Here is a 19335-nt window from a genome sequence, read left to right on the forward strand (position 1 = left end):
TACATTTTTTTTTTTTTTGAAGGGGTTAAACATGTGGGTAATGGTGAGGCAGTGAATATAGCTTGGATTTTCAGAAGATTAAGCAGTCACAGAATAGGATGCAGTGACCTATTCTAGATTGGAAACTGGTTTAAAGGTAGGAAACGCAAGTATGACTGTTAATTTTTTTCTGTGGAAAAATGTAATTAGTGGCATGCCTCGGGGATCTGTACTGGGACTGGTGCTTTTGAATATGTTTAAATGACCTAGAAAAGGGAATGATGAATTGGGTGATCAGATTTGCAGACACCACAAGACTATTCTGAGGAGTTAAATCACAAATGACTTGTATGAAATATGAGGACCTTGCAAGACTGAGAAACTGGGCATCCAGATGACAGACTAAATTTAATGTGGACAAATGCAAAATGATGCACAAAAGGAAAAGTAACCCATACTGTAGTAATATGATAGGTTCCATATTCGATGTTACCCCCCAGAAAAAGGAATATGGATGTTGACATGGTCAATACTTTGAAATCCTTGGCTCAGGGTGAGGTGCCTGTCAAAAAAAAAATAAAAATAAACTTATCAAGCCGCAATAGGGCTATAACACGTGTTAAACAGTATATATTGTGTGATGTGGCCTTAACTTTTATTTGCACTTATATGCTGCCTATACCAAGGCTCAAAGCGGCTCACGGTAAAACATACATAATAAAATTTATAAAAGTATAGGAATGCTAAAATCTGGTAAAAATATAAAATCAAGGCAAATCAATACTAAAATTAGCAAAATTCCTGTTTAAACACAATTCTTAAAGGGGTTTTACATTTTTATACATTTCATTTCTCTGTTCATGAGGGAGTGTAGCTGCAGCAATGGTCTTGGAGAGCCAGGTCAGCTTCACTAAAGGGCCTTTTGTGAAAAATGCAACAATTTGGCCAGGTTATAAACCCGCAACATTGCATTGACCCAAAGTGGTAATTCAGTCGACAGCAATTTATAAGTTAACATTGCTATCTTAACTCTTAACATGAACTGGTAGCCAATGCCAATCTTTAAGGACTGGTGAAATGTGATCACTCTTATGTCTAGTGATCAATTGTGCTACCTCATTTTGTAGTAACTGCAAAGGTTTGAGGATAGTGGAATCCCAAAATACAAAATTGCAATCTAAAATCACAAATAAAAATGTGTACCCTGATCTGAAAATATTAGCAAATTAAAGCTGTTTCAGATCTCTTAATAGCCATAGTTTATAAAAACCTGCTCTTACTACAGATTTTAATACAGTGGACACAAGGTAACCTCGAATCAATGATACCTATAGACTCTGGGCCTGTGGAGCTATCTCAGTGGTCTCAACCCCAACTAAAATTAAGGTATAGAATTGCTGCATCGAATCACCACAACTTCAATGTTAGATATTCAAACAGTTGTTTGTGATTAAGCCATGGTCTTATTACTGATGGAGTGAAATCAACCCAGACATATCTGATCATGAAATAGCCAATGAGATAAAAAATTGCACATCCACATAGATTCGATAGCCTGTGCATAACTTAGCAAGTAGTCGACGCAATGGGGATAGTTATTAAATAAAAGGACTGACAAAGCAGACCCTTGGGGAGCTTCAGAATGCATTGGGAACTAGTCAGAAGCAACACCAACAGCAGTTGCTTGCTGTTGCCTATTTTTTAGGATCTAAACGCATTCCAGACAGATCCAGATATCCTAATCTCCCTGAACCTGTACAGCGGTATCGTGCAACTTTTAGGCAAGAAACTCATCCCTATTACAATGAGCTGCTTTACATGGCATCTGCATGCATAAATTGTGCAAATCCATGCCGCATTGTTTTATCTCACAAACTTTTTCCGCAAGACAAAACGACACAGAAACTGCCGCAATATTTTGTCTGGTAGGGACAAAATATCGTAGGACCACTCCCATGATATTTAGCACTTCCTGCGATAAAATACCTCAGATTCACGAATCCAGGCCTATCCTAGGAAATTGGAAAGGAATGGAGAATGTCAAATACCTCTCTATCACTCCATGATGAGACCGCATCTAGAATGTTTTGTAATTCTGGTTGCCGCATCTTCAGAGTTGCATTGGAAAAGGTATGGAGAGGCAACCAAAATGATAAAGGGAATGAAATGGCTGCCCTGTGAAGAAATGCTACAGAGGTTTAGGCTGTTCAGCTTGGAGAAGAGATTGAGTGTTATAAAATACTGTGTATGCTCATCTATAAGTCTATCTCATGTATAAGTCATTAGCCTTTTTGAGAGAAAAATCAATTGAAATGAATTGACCCATGTATAAATTGAGGTTTAAAATTAGTGATCTATCAGGAAGATGAGAATTCAAGAAAAGCCATGTCTGAATTTAAAAAAAAAAAAAAGTCACGTGGCATGCTAACTTTAGGACATGTCAGCAGCATGAACAGTTAGCCGCATAAGTTAAGCTGCTAACGCCGCTCTGTTTAGGTGGTTCACGCATATCCTGTTTCCAGAAGTATCCAAGCCAGGTCACAAGTTCCTGGCAGGATTCCAAAGGTTAGATTCCAAGCTTATCCCAAGAATAAGCAGTGGATTTTGGAAACTCTAATGGTTACATGGACTTTTCCACCAGACCCAAACCTTTTTTTTTTTTTTTTTAAACGTAACTACATTAATAGCTTTCACCACATTCTCTGGCAACGAATTCCAGAGCTTAATTGTGTTGAGTAAAAAATCCTCTTATTAGTTTTAAATGTGTAACTTCATTGTGTCCCCTGATCTTTGTATTTTTCAAAAGAGTAAACTGATTAGCATTCACTCATTCCATTTCACTTGTTTTATAGACCTCTATCATATCTCCCCTCAGTCGTCTCTTCAAGCTAGAGTCCTAACCTCTTTAGCCTTTCTTCATAGGGGAATTATTCCATCCTCTTTATCATTTTATTGCCCTTCTCTGTACATTTTCTAATTCTGCTTTCTTTTTTTGAGATGTGTTGAGCAGAACTGCACACAATACTCAAGATGTTGCAACATGGAGCGATACAGAGACATTATGATTCTGTCATATTCTCCATTCCTTTCCTAATAATCCCTTTGCTTTCCTGGCTGCTGCTGCACACTGAGCAGAAGGGTTCAACGTATTTTCATTGATGCCTAGAGCCTTTTCCTGAATGGTGATTTCTAATGTGGAACCTTGCATTATGTAGCTATAGTTTGGGTTCCTCTTCCCTAAGTGCATCACTTTATATTTTGCCATTTCATGCCGTCTCCCAGTTTTGCAATGTCCTCTTGCAATTTAACAACTTTGAATAATTTTGTGTCAGCAAATTTGCTCACCTTACTTGCTCCTGTTTCCGGGTCATTTATTAATATATTAAAAAGCAGTGGTCCCAGAACAGTTCCCTGAGGCATTCCACTATTCACCTTTTTCCACTGGGAAAATTTACCACTTAGCCCTATTCTCTGTTTTCTATCTTTTAATCAGTTGCAATCCACAATAGGACACTGCCCTCTATATATTAAGACTGAAGGGGGGGACCCCTGCTGGCTGCAGGGTTAGTGCCATGCTGGGCATGCCCAGTAGGTGCCAGTCAAAGTTCTGGAAACTTTGACAGAAGTGTTCCGTGATTGGGCTCCATCCTGTGATGTCACCCATATGTGAGGACTAACATCCTAAGTAAATGCCATACTGGGTCAGACCAAGGGTCCATCAAGCCCAGCATCCTGTTTCCAACAGTGGCCATCCTGCTGTCCTGTGAGAACACCTGTTATACATATATACACATATATATATATATATATATATATATATATATATATATATATATATATGTATGCATGTGGTGTAGGGCTTGCTTGTTCCCCCGGTCTCTGTGCTTGGCATGCCATTCTGATGTTTGTCCTACTCTGTGGGAAATTAAGGGATGTGGGAAGCCTGAGGGGGTTAAGCAGCCTCCGTTATCCTGATGTGGCCTATTTCCTGAAAAGAGTGAATCATCGTTATCTTTTGTGGTTTCCGGTGCCCTTATGGAGTCTTAATTTGGTATTGGATTTCTTAGTGGGTCCTACGTTTAGACAGATGCATAACCTTACCTTGCGGTTACTGACCTTGAAAACTGTGTATCTTGTGGCAGTTTGTTCTGCTTGTAGGTATTCTGAACTGCAGGCTTTGTCTTGCTGGGAGCCATTCCTGTGGGTGACTCCAGGAACAGTACAGCCGCATGGTATTCCTTCCTTTTCTACTGAAGGTGGTCCCTGACTTTCATTTGAATTAGTCCATCTCTGGACAGAGATGTAGAGGAGTATAGTCTATGGTGACCCTTGGATGTCAAGACTCATTGTCTGGTATCTGGAGCTTACTAAGCCTTTACAAAAGATGGGTTGCGAGTTTGTCCTTCATGGTGGTACTAGGCAGGGAGAGCCGGCCTCGCAGGCTACCATAGCACACTGGATTAAGGAGGTAGTCACGGCTGCATATGTTGATTCTGGCAAGCCGTTACCTAGTCAGGTCAGTACTCATTCCACTAAGGCTCAGGCAGTGTTATGGGCAGAAGTAAAATTGTTGTCCCCGTCGACATTTGCCGATCTGCGATGTCCTCGTTACACTTTTTCCAGGTATTATTGCCTGGATGTGCAGGCCCAGGAGGAATGCAGCCTTTGCATGTGTAGTTCGGGCTGGACTGTGGATAGCCTCCTGCCCTATTCGGGAGTAGCTTGGGTAATCCCACTTGTTTGGATTCATCTGACTGGATGCTGAGAAATGAGAAATTACTACTTTCCTGATGATTTCCTTTTCTTTAGGACAGTCCGATGAATTCAGCTTCCCTCCCTTGGCTGCTGAGTGGTTGTATTATGGGCCTTCTCAGTGGCTACATGTTAGGGATTACTGCTAAGTGTTAGTCCAGTCCCTAAACTAGTGTAAATGCCTTCTTGTCTGAGCTCAGTGTTGCCTGTTTGAGTGTTGAAATGGTTATCTGTTTAATCAAGTTTTGCTAGTCTGTCCACATTTGCTTTTGAAAAGAATACTGGCAGGCTGATGTCATTACAAGGTTATATATACTGTTGATGTCAGTTTTCTCTGGTTCCATCTGCTGGTAGAAGTGCATAATCTACTTGTTCTGGGTTCATCTGACTGTTCTAAAGAAAGGAAATTATCAAGTAAGTAGTAGTTTCTTATTGGCTTTATCACATTAAGTATGCTTATCTGTATGTTTAGCAATTTCGTTTATAAAAAGTTTCAACCATTTTGCCTTGCACAGATGTCACTCAATGGATTTCCCTCCTTTAGGGGAAATAGTTGGAGAATCTATCAAGCTGAATTTTTTTTTTTTTTAGGCTCTGATCATGCACACTTGGAGATAATTGCTTCACTTCAACATCCAGTTTTTTTTTCTAGTCTGACTATGGAGGGAGCTATGATTCAGTCTCGGTTTCTCCAAGGAAGTGTCAGTCCTGATTTCTAGGAAGGAATCTACTATTTTAAAATGTGAGGTTTACCCTCACCAGATGACAATCTTAAGTTTTTAGATCTTTTTTTTTTTTTGCTGTATAAAACTACATGAATATCTTCTGCGATCTATTTCTCTTGGAGTCTGGTCTCAAAACCAACTTTGTCATTGTAAGTGCTATGGTGCTTCTCACAATCTTGTAAAAGGGATGTTTAGCTGGTAGTTAATCCAAAATATCAGAATATAGTGCTAATTCAGGTAAGTTTTCTTTCTTAAGAGAACCCGTGACCACTCAAAAGCAATGAAAATATATCTTTTAATGTAAATCCAAACAGTGCAGAAGTAAACAGGCAGTTTATGGTCCCCTGACACAGACCGTGTTTGACCATGTCTGCTGTTTCGGGAGGGACAGTTCACACCAGCTACAAAGAAATAAATGAAGCAGAGTAAGAGCAGAGACCCAAAACAGAGGTTACAAAGAACATAAATAGGAGTTGTTACATACCAATAAGTTCATAATGTAACAGTTACATAGAAGATGGAAACTGCATAACAGTTTGAACACAGAAAACTGCCGTGAGAAACAAAACATGAATATGCAAGTAAGCTCTAATTAGCAGGAAACCACTTAACACATTGTCCCAAATTTAAGAAGCTGTGCTCTAAATAGGACCCTGGGACATAATGGGGTAACTACATCATAAAAACAAAAAGGTATACATTCCAGTAAGGTTACAACAGGATATATTAAGGGTTAAATAATTGAATTCAGAGAATTCTGTAATGTTTACAGAGGAGCCGGGAGGCAGGGTACACATACTGTAAAAGAGGGAGGAGAATTAAACACAAAAAAGCACCATGGGTTACATGCAGAAATTGAGCCAATCATAGCAGGACCAATCATAGCCAGGACCAATCAACATGCAGAGTTAGAAAACCACCTGTGTGAGCAGGGTAAGGAGATCACAAGAGATCAGGAAAAGAACCACGCAATCTCACAATTGAGACCAGAAGGAATTAGTAAATTTAGTATATAAATCCACCACTGTCCCCTGCATACTAGCCATTCTCCAAAGTTGTCACCATGGGGATGCTGATGAGGAACTTCAATAACAAGCGAAGAGCGTAGGTTATCATTGGAATTCCCCTCCCTCTTTTACAGTATTTGTACCCTGCTGCTCGACTCCTCTGTAAACATCACGGCATTTGAAATTAAACAGATTAACATTTACTTGTTCTATTCTATTCATTTTATAAACCTCTGTCATATCTCCATCAGTCATCTCTTCTCCAAGCTGGAGTCCTAACCTCTTTAGCCTTTCCTCATAGGGGAATTGTTCCATGCCCTTTATCATTTTGGTTGCCCTTCTCTTTACACTTTCTAATTCTGTATATTTTTTGAGATGTGATGACCAGTAGTTCACATGGTAGTCGAGATGAGGATGAACCATGGAGCAATAAAGACACATTTCCTGGCGTGTAGCCAGATGGACTCAGAACGAATGGGTATAGTATCCGCGTGCTAGCAGTTGGAGACAGATCTGACGTCAGCACGGGGTATATATACCCCCACAGGAAGCGTAGCAACTTAGTAATTTCCGTCTCCAAAGCAGTTTGGAGAGCCTGCACGCTTGCTGAGCGTGTTTTCCAAATCTACTTTCTAATTTCTACTTTCTACTTACTACAACTTCTACAGCATCGAGCCCCGCACTCCTGCGGTGATACCCTAAGGTCCCTCCCCCAGTAGAGTTTCCCGGGGTGATTTCCGTGATCCCCCGGAGGTTTAAGTCCTCTGTCCCGTGGCCGAATCGCGGCAGGGACACAGCCCCCGGGCGAGGTTCAGGTGAGGCTTACGAGGCGCCTCGGTCCCGGCGTGGACGAGGCAGCGGGTGCATATCCTCAAACGCGGCGGTGAAGGTACTTGCCCTCTCCCCCCGCAGCCGGAGACCGCCCGGGTTCCAGCCGGGAAGCGCCGAGGATCAGGTAAGGCGTACATCTCTTATTTCTGGTCTCCGAGGAACAGAGGATCGGCGGCGTGGCACGCCGTGGAGGGCGCCATTTTGTGGGCCTAGTTCAGGTATTGAGCGCCCGTAATAGGTGCAGCTCTATTCCTCCTTGTGCGTATATTGCCGTATTGCTGAGAGCATATTGAATGCCATTGAGCGTGTATTGCTAACCGCCTATCGCTGATTGCCTATTGAATGCCATTCAGCGTGTATTGCTAACCGCACATTGCTGAGAGCCTATTGAATGCCATTGAGCGTGTACTGCTAACCGCATATTGCTGAGAGCCTATTGAATGCCATTGAGCGTGTATTGCTAACCGCTTCTTGCTGAAAGCCTATTGAATGCCATTGAGCGTGTATTGCTAACCGCTTCTTGCTGAGAGCCTATTGAATGCCATTGAGCGTGTATTGCTACCCGCATATTGCTGAGAGCCTATTGACTGCCATTGAGCGTGTATTGCTAACTGCATATTGCTGAGGGCATATTGCATACAATTGAGCTGTTTTCATGGCCGCCTATTGCTGAGAACATATTGCATATTATTATTATTGTGCGCCGGTTCTATTACGCGCATATTGCTGCCGCAGATTATTATTATTGCGCGCCTGTTGTATTAAGCGCTTATTGCTGCCGCATATTATTATTATTGTGTGCCTGTTGTATTAAGCGCTTATTGCTGCCGCATATTATTATTCTTGTGCGCCTGTTGTATTAAGCATTCAGCGCATACTTTTCAATGGAACAGAACGCCTCAGCGTCTTTAGCGACAGCGCCGTCTGCCTCAGGCATTAAAGCCTTTGGCCTCTGCTCTGCATGCCAGCTTAGAGCCACGCACAGTGAAGAGCCAGACTCCCTATGTGCCCAATGTGAGGAGGCCGTGGGAACCTCGGGCCAGGACCAGTCTCGGCCACGATTTGCTGACAGTTCCCAAGGGGCTACCCCAGATTTAGCGGGCAGTCTCGACCAATCAGGAATCCCGGGGGATCTTGTACCCCGGCGATTAGAGGCTGCTTCAATTTCCTGGGTGGATCTCTTTAAGGGGATTCATGCCTTTGTACAGATGCAAACGGCTTCCCGTCCAGGCCCTGCGGTTCCTGCTGTTCCTGTCGTTTCTGCGGTGGCTGCGGTGGCGGCTCCTGCGGATCTTGTTTCTGGACCTTCACGCCCTTATCGTGAGCGGGACCTCCCGCCGCTGGACAGTCCAGAGCAATCAGACCAGGAGGTTTCACCGGACGAGTCCGAACTCCTGGACGAGGGGGAACTTCCCCCAGGGATTGAGCCATATAGAACCATGAGGCGGTTCTTCCCTAAGGAGGATCTCTCCGACCTGGTGTCTCAGTGTCTGGCGGAGTTGGATATTACAGGTCCCAGCGCTACGGTACCCTCTGCGCAGAACCCCCTGCTGGAAGGTTTTCGTCCTACAGCCCGCCATTTTCCATTCTTGCAAGCGGCACATCAACTGATAGGTTTAGAATGGGCGGCACCAGCGGCTTCCTTCAAAGGGAGCCGGGCCCTGACGGGCATGTATCCATTGGCACCGGCTATCCAGGACCTGCTGGCGTGCCCTCAGGTGGACGCCTTGATTAGCGCTGTGGTCAAGCGCACTACCATTCCAGTTGAAGGGGGGACGGCCCTCAAGGAGCCTCATGACCGGCGACTGGACGCCATTCTGAAACAGACCTTTGAGGTGGCAGCTCTATCTTTGCGGATCGCGACCTGCTGCACAGCGGTGACGCATGCCTGTTTGTCACAGGTTAGGAACAACGCTCCAGCAGCTGACATGGAGTCAGCTCTTTCGTTCCTCACGGATGCTGCATCAGACCTGGTCCGGACAACAGCTAAGGGGATCTCATCCTCCGTAGCCACCAGGAGGCAGCTCTGGATCCGGAGATGGTCAGCTGATGTGCCTTCAAAGACACGCCTCACCAGATTGCCCTTTAAGGGCTCTTTCCTATTTGGCAGCGACCTTGATAAACTGGCCAGTACATGGGGTGCCTTTCTAGTGCCTAGACTGCCGGAAGATCGGTTCAGAAAGGGCCAGCACGCCTTTCCAAGGTCCTCCAGGGGCAGGAGTTCACAGCGCTTTGTTCCTTACCGGAGTCGCTACTAGGCACCACGTCCTCAGGCCAGGAATCAGTCCTTTCGGACCAAGCAGCGCAAGAGGGGAGCAGGCCCGGGCTCGGGTCCCGGCCGCGCTTCCCAATGAGAATCTGCCGATTCATCTGGGACGGAGCCATAGGGGGCAGGTTAACCCTCTTCTACCCCAGATGGGTCGAGATTACGTCGGACCAGTGGGTCCTCGCCATTATTCAGGAGGGATATTATCTGGACTTTCATCATCTCCCTCCGGACAAGTTTGTGGAATCTTCATGTCCCATACACAAGAAGGCAGCATTGGAAGCTACCCTGGCAAGGCTCCTGTCCTTGAAAGCCATCATCCCAGTACCTGCCTGGGAAGTGAATTCTGGACACTATTCCATTTATTTCATGGTACCCAAGAAAGGAGGCACCTTTCGGCCTGTGCTGGACCTCAAGTCAGTCAATCGATACTTACGGGTCCCGAGGTTTCGCATGGAGACTCTGCGCTCCGTCAAGGCCGCAGTACAGCCAGGAGAATTCCTCATGGCATTAGACCTGTCAGAGGCATACCTGCATATCCCGATCCATCCGGATCATCAGCGCTACCTACGCTTCAAGGTTCTGGGTCGCCACTTCCAATTCCGGGCTCCGCCCTTTGGATTGGCCACGTCCCCGCGGACCTTCACCAAGGTGGTTGTCGTGGTAGCGGCGGCCCTCAGGCGGGAAGGAATTCTGGTCCATCCCTACCTAGACGATTGGCTGATCAGGGCGAAATCACGAGAGGAGAGCCATCGGACAACTGACAGGGTGATTGCCCTTCTGGAAAGCTTGGGCTGGGTAATCAACCTCAGCAAGAGTTGCCTACAGCCTTCCCAGTCACTGGAATACTTGGGAGTACAGTTCGACATGCAGGCAGACACAGTCAGTCTCACTGCCAAGAGAAGGTTGAAACTTCAGACGCGTATCCAGTACTTGATGGGAGCCAGTCGGCCCATAGCTTGGGATTATCTGCAGGTTCTTGGTCTCATGGCATCCACCCTGGAAGTGGTACCTTGGGCAAGGGCCCATATGAGACCTCTACAACGCTCCCTGCTCTATTGCTGGAGCCCTCGTCTACGGAACTATTCCACGCACCTACCTCTGCCTGCCAGAGTCCGGACACAGTTACGGTGGTGGCTGCAGCCCGACCACATGAGCAAGGGGTCGAGGATGTCCTCCCCCACGTGGACTCTGCTCACCACAGATGCCAGCCTGAGCGGCTGGGGAGCACACTGCGAAGGACTCACCGCACAAGGGCGGTGGCGCGGAGAAGAGTCAGCGTGGAACATCAACCGTCTAGAGGCTCGGGCAGTCCGATTGGCATGCCTTCGATTTGCTCACAAACTGAAGAACAGAGCAGTCAGAGTGATGTCAGACAACGCCACCACTGTGGCATACATCAACCGTCAGGGCGGAACCAGAAGCCAACAAGTTCTATGTACACCATGTATATGGTAATTCTAATGCTGGTTATCTGTAAACCGAAGCGATATGTACTAGTACATGATCTTCGGTATATAAAAGTCTTTAAATAAATAAGTATCTCTGGAGATCGCCCCACTGATGGTTTGGGCAGAGGCGAATCTTCAGGACATCTCCGCCGTCCACATTGCCGGGAAGGACAACACCACGGCAGACTTCCTCAGCAGAGAACGTCTAAATCCGGGAGAGTGGCAGCTGTCATCCACAGCCTTCCAGATGATTGTGGATCACTGGGGGATTCCGGACATGGATTTACTGGCGGACAAGTCCAATGCTCAAGTACCCAGATACTTCAGCCGCAAGCGCAACCCGTTCTCCCACGGAATCGATGCCCTGGTTCAGCTGTGGCCTCCAGGGACTCTGCTATACGCCTTTCCTCCGTGGCCTCTGCTGGGCGCCATCATCCACAAGATTCAGAAACACCGGGGCCTAGTTCTTCTAGTGGCACCAGACTGGCCAAGAAGACCCTGGTACGCGGACATGAGAAGACTACTGGCAGGGGAGCCTCTTCCCCTGCCTCCTCTCCGGGACCTTCTACATCAAGGTCCCATCCTCCACGAGGATCCAGCTCAATTCTCTCTTACAGTCTGGCCATTGAGAGGGCTAGACTGAAGAAAAGAGGTTACTCGGAGCCCGTGATAGATACACTCCTCCGAGCTCGCAAGTTTTCCACATCCCTCACTTATGTAAGGATCTGGAGAATATTTGAAGCATGGTGCGACACTCATGGCACCAATCCACTTTCGATCACAATCCCTGTTGTGTTGGATTTCCTGCAGGATGGACTTCAGAAGGGTCTCTCCCTCAGCTCCATCAAGGTTCAGGTGGCTGCGCAGTCTTGCTATGGCCCCAGGAGGGAGGACAAGACCATCGCCAAGCACCCAGATGTTTCTCGCTTCCTGAAAGGAGTTAAGCATATTCGTCCGCCACTGAAGTGGCCTGTGCCCTTATGGAACCTCAACCTTGTTTTGGATTTCCTCGCGGGATCCACCTTCAGACCCCTTCGGGGCCTGTCTCTCCGTTCTCTAACCTTGAAGATGGTGTTCTTATTGGCGGTGTGTTCCGCACGCCGCATCTCAGAGCTATAAGCACTGTCCTGCCGTGATCCTTTTCTGAGAATCACTCCTGAGGCTATTCATCTTCGCACGGTTCCCTCCTTTCTACCAAAAGTGGTTTCACAGTTTCATCTTAACCAAACCATATCCTTGCCCACTACGGCAGGTTTGAAGAAATCTGAAGAAGGGCGTTTATTACGCCATCTCGACATTGGCAGATTGCTGCCCAGATATCTGGAAGTCACACAAGAACTACGAAAGACGGACCATCTGTTCGTCCTGCACAGTGGGAAGAAGCAAGGTGAAGCGGCCTCGCAGCCCACCATCGCCCGCTGGATTAAAGAAGTTATCAGAGCAGCTTATGTGGAGGCTGGGAAGTCTCCACCGCTACAAGTCAAGGCTCATTCTACCAGAGCACAAGCGGCATCCTGGGCGGAATCCAGGATGCTGTGGCCTGCAGAAATATGTAAAGCGGCGACATGGTCCTCCCTCCATACCTTCTCCAGGTTCTACCGTCTGGATGTCCAGGCCAGGGAGGACTCAGCATTTGCGAGGGCGGTACTACATGGTCCTCAGGCAGCCTCCCGCCCAGGCTGGGAGTAAAGCTTTTGTACATCCCATTTGTTCTGAGTCCATCTGGCTACATGCCAGGAAATGTTGAGATTACTTACCTGATAATCTCCTTTTCCTTAGTGTAGACAGATGGACTCAGCATCCCACCCAGCTGCCTGTATACATGGGTTTCACCGATTCAAGGTAAGCCATGTCATCTTTTTCCATAAGAGCGTACACTCTACCAGGTGTTCACGCCTTCCGGTTGGGAATGCTGGCGGTCTCCAGCTACTATCAATCGGTCAGGGGAATCCTGTTTCACTTTTCACTGAGCGTCAGTACACACATCCATAACAGCTTTTGCAAGGAAGATTACTAAGTTGCTACGCTTCCTGTGGGGGTATATATACCCCGTGCTGACGTCAGATCCGTCTCCAACTGCTAGCACGCGGATACTATACCCATTCGTTCTGAGTCCATCTGTCTACACTAAGGAAAAGGAGATTATCAGGTAAGTAATCTCAACATTGTTTTACTCTCCATTCCTTTCCTGATAATTCCTAGTATTCTATTTGCTTTCTTGGCTGTTGCTGCACACTGAGCAGAAGATTTCAATATATTATCAATTATGACACCTTGATTACTTTCCTGAATGGCAACTCCTTATGTGGAGCCATGCATTGTGTAGCTATAATTTGAGTGATTCTTCCCTAAGTGCAACACTTTACACTTGGTCCACATTAAATTTCATTTGCCTTTTGCAAGGTCCTCTTGCATTTTCTCATAATCCTCTTGTGATTTAACAAGTTTGAATAATTGCCTCATTGGCAAATTTGATCACCTGACTTGTTCTCATTTCAAGATAGTTTATAAATACATAAAAAGTGATCCCAGACAGATTCCTGGGGCACCTGTCTCCATTGGGAAAATGTTCCATTTAACCCTGCTTTATTTTCTGTTTAACAAGTCAGCAAGCCACCATAGAACACTACCTCCCTATTTAATTTCTTAAGAAGTCTCTCATGGGGGACTACATCAAATGCTTTCTGGAAATTCAAATACACTATATCAACTCACTCACCTTTATCCACATGTTTGTTTATGCCCCCAAAAAATGTAGCAGATTAGTGAGGCTTCCCTTGACTAAATCCATGTTGGCTTTGTCCCATTAAACTAAGCCTGCCTATATGTTCAGAAATTTAGTTCTTTGATTCTACCACTTTGCCTGGCAGAAGACGTCAGACTTGCTGGTCTGTAATTTACTGGATCACCCCTTGATCCCTTTGTAAAAATTGGTGTTAAATTGGCAACCCTCCAATCTTCAAGTACCATAGACTATTTTAATGATAGTTTACAAATTTCCAGTATAGGTTTGCAATTTTTCTGTTCTGTCAGCACTCTGGAATTCATGCCATCTGGTCCAGGTGATATGCTACTCTTTAGTTTGTCAGTACATCTTTGAGGTCGTTGAGATTTGTTTAATTTCCTCTGAATCATACCCATATGCCAGAAATGATATTCAAAGATATCTACATCTTCCTCTGTGAAGACCAAAGCAAAGAATTGTTAGTCTCTCTGCTATGGCTTTGATATCCCAAAGTGCCCCTTTTACCCCTTGATCATCCAGTGGTCCAAATGACCAACTCTCTTGCAGGCTTTTTACCTGTAGAAGTATTTATTATGAGTTTATGCTTCCATGGCAAGCTTCTTTTCAAATTCTTTGCCTTCCTTATCAATGGTTTGCATCTAACTTGCCAGTTCTTTGTCACCTTTATTCAGATCCTTTTTCCATTTTTGAAATATGTTCTGTTAGCTATTATATCCTCTCTCAACTCACCTTTTAACCATTCTAGTAATCATTTAGCCTTCCTTCCACCTTTTCTAATGCATGGAATACATCTGGTTTGGCCTTCCCAAATGGTATTTTTAAACGTCCATGCCTGATCTAAACTCAACCTTTGCAGTTGCACCTTTCAGTTTTTCTTAACCATTTTCTTCATTTTATCATACTCAGCTTTTTGAAAGTTAAATGCTTTACGGTAGTCTTTAGTGCCCTCCCTCCAGTTGAATCAAATTTGATCATGATGTGATCACGATTGTCAAATGACTCCAACACTGTTACTTCTTAGTGGAAATCCTTTCCACTAAGGACTACTTCTAAAATAGAGTAGATTTATACAGTGCTTACTTCAGATGATGCTTCCCACAGTCATGGAGCACATTCTACTTTCAGAAATTAGCGCCTACCCAAAGGTAGGCGTTAATTTCTGCCAGCGCCAGGGAAGTGTACAGAAAAGCAATAAACTGCTTTTCTGTGCACCCTCTGACTTAATATCATGGCGATATTAAGTCGGAGGTCCTAAAAGTTTAATTAAAAAAAAGAAATTTAAATTCGGCTCGCAGGTTGAAAACCGGATGCTCAATTTTGCTGGCGTCCAGTTTCCAAACCCGTGGCTGCCAGCGGGTTTGAGAACCGATGCTGGCAAAATTGAGCGTCGGCTGTCAAGCTCGCTGACAGCCGCCGCTTCCGTCAAAAGAGGCGCTAGGGACGCGCTAGTGTCCCTAGCGCCTCTTTTTACCGTGGGCCCTAATTTGCATGTTTGTCCCCCCCTGAATCGCGTGCACAGGAGAGTGGCCTGCTCTCCCGTGACCGCTCTCTCGTGACCTTTACTGTATTGGCCTGATAAATAGCTGTGCTATATCTCCTCATAAATCATTTTAAATTATTCTAAATTTCTAGACCAGATGAGAAACTGAAATTTCGCACACTTAATAGTCCAAGTAGTGAAACTTAATGGGAAAATCTGAAAAGCATACTTTTTTGAGTGGGGAAAGAGGAGATATGAATTTTCACGCCCCTCTTTTTTTTTTCATCATAATTGGTTGAAATTTGTATATTGGTGAGAAATGGGGATCAGTATATGCTGCCATGCCAAGCTCCTGGGTTTGATTCCAGCCAGGTCATCTGTTCCCTGGGTTGGCTGAGATGGAGTCTATCTTTGTGTGAAGAAGACTTCTAGTAGCTGCATTTAGAGCCCATAATTGCAGGGTTGCAGAGGGAACTCTGGAATACAGCCCTGATCAAACAGTGTTTCAATGACTGAGCTAAATGGATTGGGAGAAGGATGTGAAATAGAAGAAACCTGGGGCAGTTATGAATGAAAACTGTTGGTACCATAGCCCAACAGAGGCTTGATTCTATTAAGCTAGAAGCCCAAAGGAACCGGAGTACATTGTCTAGCCCCAAAATTTATTTTAAAATAAGCAATGAATGTTGGCATCGTTACTTTTATAAATTGCAAACCTTTTAGAGACTTATTTTAAACCATACCATTGCTTCCACTACACCAGAAAATGGAGAAAATCATAAGAATGGAAACCAGATATTCATATTTAACTTTACCTGTTACAGTATTTTTTGCATTAGTTGCTAAGAATGTGAAACAATTTTTTTGTATTTCCTTTTGCAGAGGAAGTAAAACATCTCAAACATCACCAAAGGCGGACAGCAGTGCAAGCCAGTATAACAATTTGTAAAGGCAGCAATGCAAGGATTTGCATATTGCCATTAGTAATGTGTGGTCAATTTTATTTGCCATTTTAGTTAGCTTTTGCCATTTTTGTTTACTGCATATTACTTGAAATAAAAAGAAATGTTCATCCCTAACTGCCATACTGACTTTATGGGCTGACCTCTTAATGTCATATACCCACTGGCTGTGAAGTATCCTTAAGGATATTAATTTTATTTTTCCTGGGAATTTCTCATAAGTTCTTAACTATATTTTGTTCCACTGATTTTTCTCCCAGTTTTGTTCACTGATAAACACTGAAATTCCCAGGAAAAAAAAAAACTGAAAACGAAGGTCCCTAAGTAAGTATCCTTCACTTGTGTTGCTGCTCAATACATCTATTGATCTAGTATTTGTCAAATCCGAAAGGAAGTGTGTGTGTGTATAATGCCTGTGTGTGGGTGTATGTATATGCATATATGTACAGCTCAAATACCAGTGCTAGCTGTTTTCTGACAGCAAGCAGGATAACAGACTCCTGTGAAGTAGGATGTCAGTTCCTTCAGAATACATCAGTCACAGAGACTGATTATTTTTTTGTCCTTGGAATATACCTGTTACAAGTAAACAACTTTGCCTTAATTATAGCACATCTGTGCACCCTTACATGTCAGTGGAATACCGTTGTCCATTATCTCATTTAATAATCTGGCATAAGTTTTCTTGCGATATTAAAAATGGTAAAGAAGTTGAGATTTTTTTTTTAACATTTAATCTTGGATTTCCTATATGCTGTAGCTTAAGGGTGAATATCATAAACTGTCTTTTTGTAATGTTGAATATTTCATTCTTGATGGCATACTGAATCACTATAATCTTCTGTCATAGCTGAAAAAGATAGCACAGACTTCTAATGGGAGAAAAGGTTATGTATGGAAGTGAGTTTTAATCTCTGGATATGATACATTCATATATAATTTTCTGTTTGATATTTTTAGCTGATGTGCCTTATTGGAGAAGCATTTGATGATTACAGTGATGATGTATGTGGAGCAGTTGTTAATGTTAGAGCCAAGGGTGATAAGATAGCAATATGGACTACTGAATGTGAAAACAGGGATGCTGTTACGCATATAGGGTAAGTTACTTATGTCATTTAGTGTGCTATACTAATCATATACTTTGAAATAACTTATTTTATTGAATTTGCCAGATGTTTTTTCATAGTAAGCATACTCCATTGCATAGCAGTGATGGCCTTGGGCAAGAGTCATTTGAGGTCTCTTACAGGCTTAATTTTACTGATCTGGAACCCTGTCATTCACATTATATACGTAAACACTGGACATTTATGGATAGGAATTCTGGCGGCAGATGTCTCAGAAATGCTTTGTTAAATACTTCGGTTTATAACTATAGATTCACTTATCTAAAAGTAGAGATTATTCCAAGTTTTTGCATTAATGGACATAAATTTAAACATTCCAATCTTCCCTCTTCCATTCCAAGTCTTCCCTCTTTCCTTCTACCCATCCCCATTGCTGATACCTCTTCCCCCTCTTCCCTTCCTCTCATTCTTTCCTTATTCTCCCTGCCTGCCCCATTTCATTTCTTTCCTCTTTCCCTGTTTCCAGATCTCTTCACTTCTTTTCTCATCAGTGCCATTCACTAAGATCCCTTTTCCTCCAATAAAGGAACAAATGAATTGGACACAGAAATGGCTAATTTTATAAAGTAAAATTGAATATGTAAATATTTGCAGTCATATAAACTTGGTACATAATTGCTTTGAAACTTTGGAAAATCTTTTATAGAATTTGCTAGCTCTTAGTGCAGAATCTTGAAAAATCTGCCAAAAGAATTCAGGAGCATGGGAGCATAGGGAGTGAAACATTCTGGGAGTGAGCTTAAGTTGGCCAGATAGATAAGGCAGCGGCAAAAGCCAGAAGGATGTTTAGGTGCATAAGGGGGGAGAGAGCCAGAAGGAAAAATGTGATAATGCCTCTGTATAAGTCTCTTTAGTGAGACCTCATTTGAATTACTATGTACAGTTTGTCTGCACCATCAAAAGGATAAAAAAAGGATCTGGAAAGAAATATGACAAGTGAGATAATCAAATTTGCAGATGATATAAAATTCAGAGTAGTTAAATCACAAGCAGATTATGATAAATTGCAGGAAGACCTTCTGAGACTAGAAAATTGGGCATCCAAATGGCAGATGAAATTTAATGTGGATAAGTGCAAGGTGATGCATATAGGGGAAAATAACCCATGCTATAGTTACACAATGTTAGGTTCCATATTAGGTGCTACAACCCAAGAAAGAGATCTAGGCGTCATAGTGGATAACACATTGAAATCATTGGTTCAGTGTGCTGCGGCAGTCAAAGCAAACAGAATTTTGGGAATTATTAGAAAGGAAATGGTGAATAAAACGGAAAATGTCATAATGCCTCTGTATCACTCCATGGTGAGACCGCACCTTGAATACTGTGTACAATTCTGGTCACCGCATCTCAAAAAAGATATAATTGCGATGGCGAAGGTACAGAGAAGGGCTACCAAAATAAGGGGAATGGAAAAGTTCCCCTATGAGGAAAGACTAAAAAGGTTAGGACTTTTCAGCTTGGAGAAAAGACAGCTGGGGGGGCTTTGATAGAGGTGTTTAAAATCATGAGAGGTCTAGAATGGGTAGATGTGAATCTGTTATTTACTCTTTCGGATAATAGTCTAGGGGGCACTCCATGAAGTTAGCATGTGGCACAATTAAAACTAATCGGAGAAAGTTCTTTTTCACTCAACGCACAATTAAACTCTGGAATTTGTTGCCAGAGGATGTGGTTAGTGCAGTTAGTATAGCTGTGTTTAAAAAAGGATTGGATAAGTTCTTGGAGGAGAAGTCCATTACTTGCTATTAATTAAGTTGACTTTGTTGCCAACAGTAACATGAAATAGACTTAGATTTGGGTACTTGCCAGGTTCTTATGGCCTGGATTGGCCACTGTTGGAAACAGGATGCTGGGCTTGATGGACCCTTGGTCTGACCCAGTATGGCATGTTCTTATGTTATGAATAGGGTTAGACACAACTATTCATAAGAGAAAAGTGTACAACTTTATTATCTTGAAATATCATTTAGAAATGTGTCCATAAAATATCATTGCGCACACAC

The 19335-nt window shown here is 43.6% G+C and overlaps 1 protein-coding gene across 5 annotated transcripts in view; it reads left to right on the top strand.

Annotated features, from left to right (window-relative positions):
• Window positions 1-19335, top strand: part of EIF4E (eukaryotic translation initiation factor 4E) — a 289910-nt gene that overhangs the window by 245376 nt on the left and 25199 nt on the right. For 4 of the 5 annotated variants that reach the window (XM_029597416.1, XM_029597420.1, XM_029597412.1 and 1 more), the window contains one exon: window positions 17160-17299. The exons of the other annotated variant lie outside the window; for it this stretch is intronic. In XM_029597416.1, the coding sequence (XP_029453276.1) occupies window positions 17160-17299 (140 nt within the window). The remainder of the gene's footprint in view (window positions 1-17159; window positions 17300-19335) is intronic. 5 annotated transcript variants of the gene reach the window in all.

This window comes from Rhinatrema bivittatum, chromosome 1 (genome assembly GCF_901001135.1).
Source record: "Rhinatrema bivittatum chromosome 1, aRhiBiv1.1, whole genome shotgun sequence".
NCBI classification, from domain to species: domain Eukaryota; kingdom Metazoa; phylum Chordata; class Amphibia; order Gymnophiona; family Rhinatrematidae; genus Rhinatrema; species Rhinatrema bivittatum.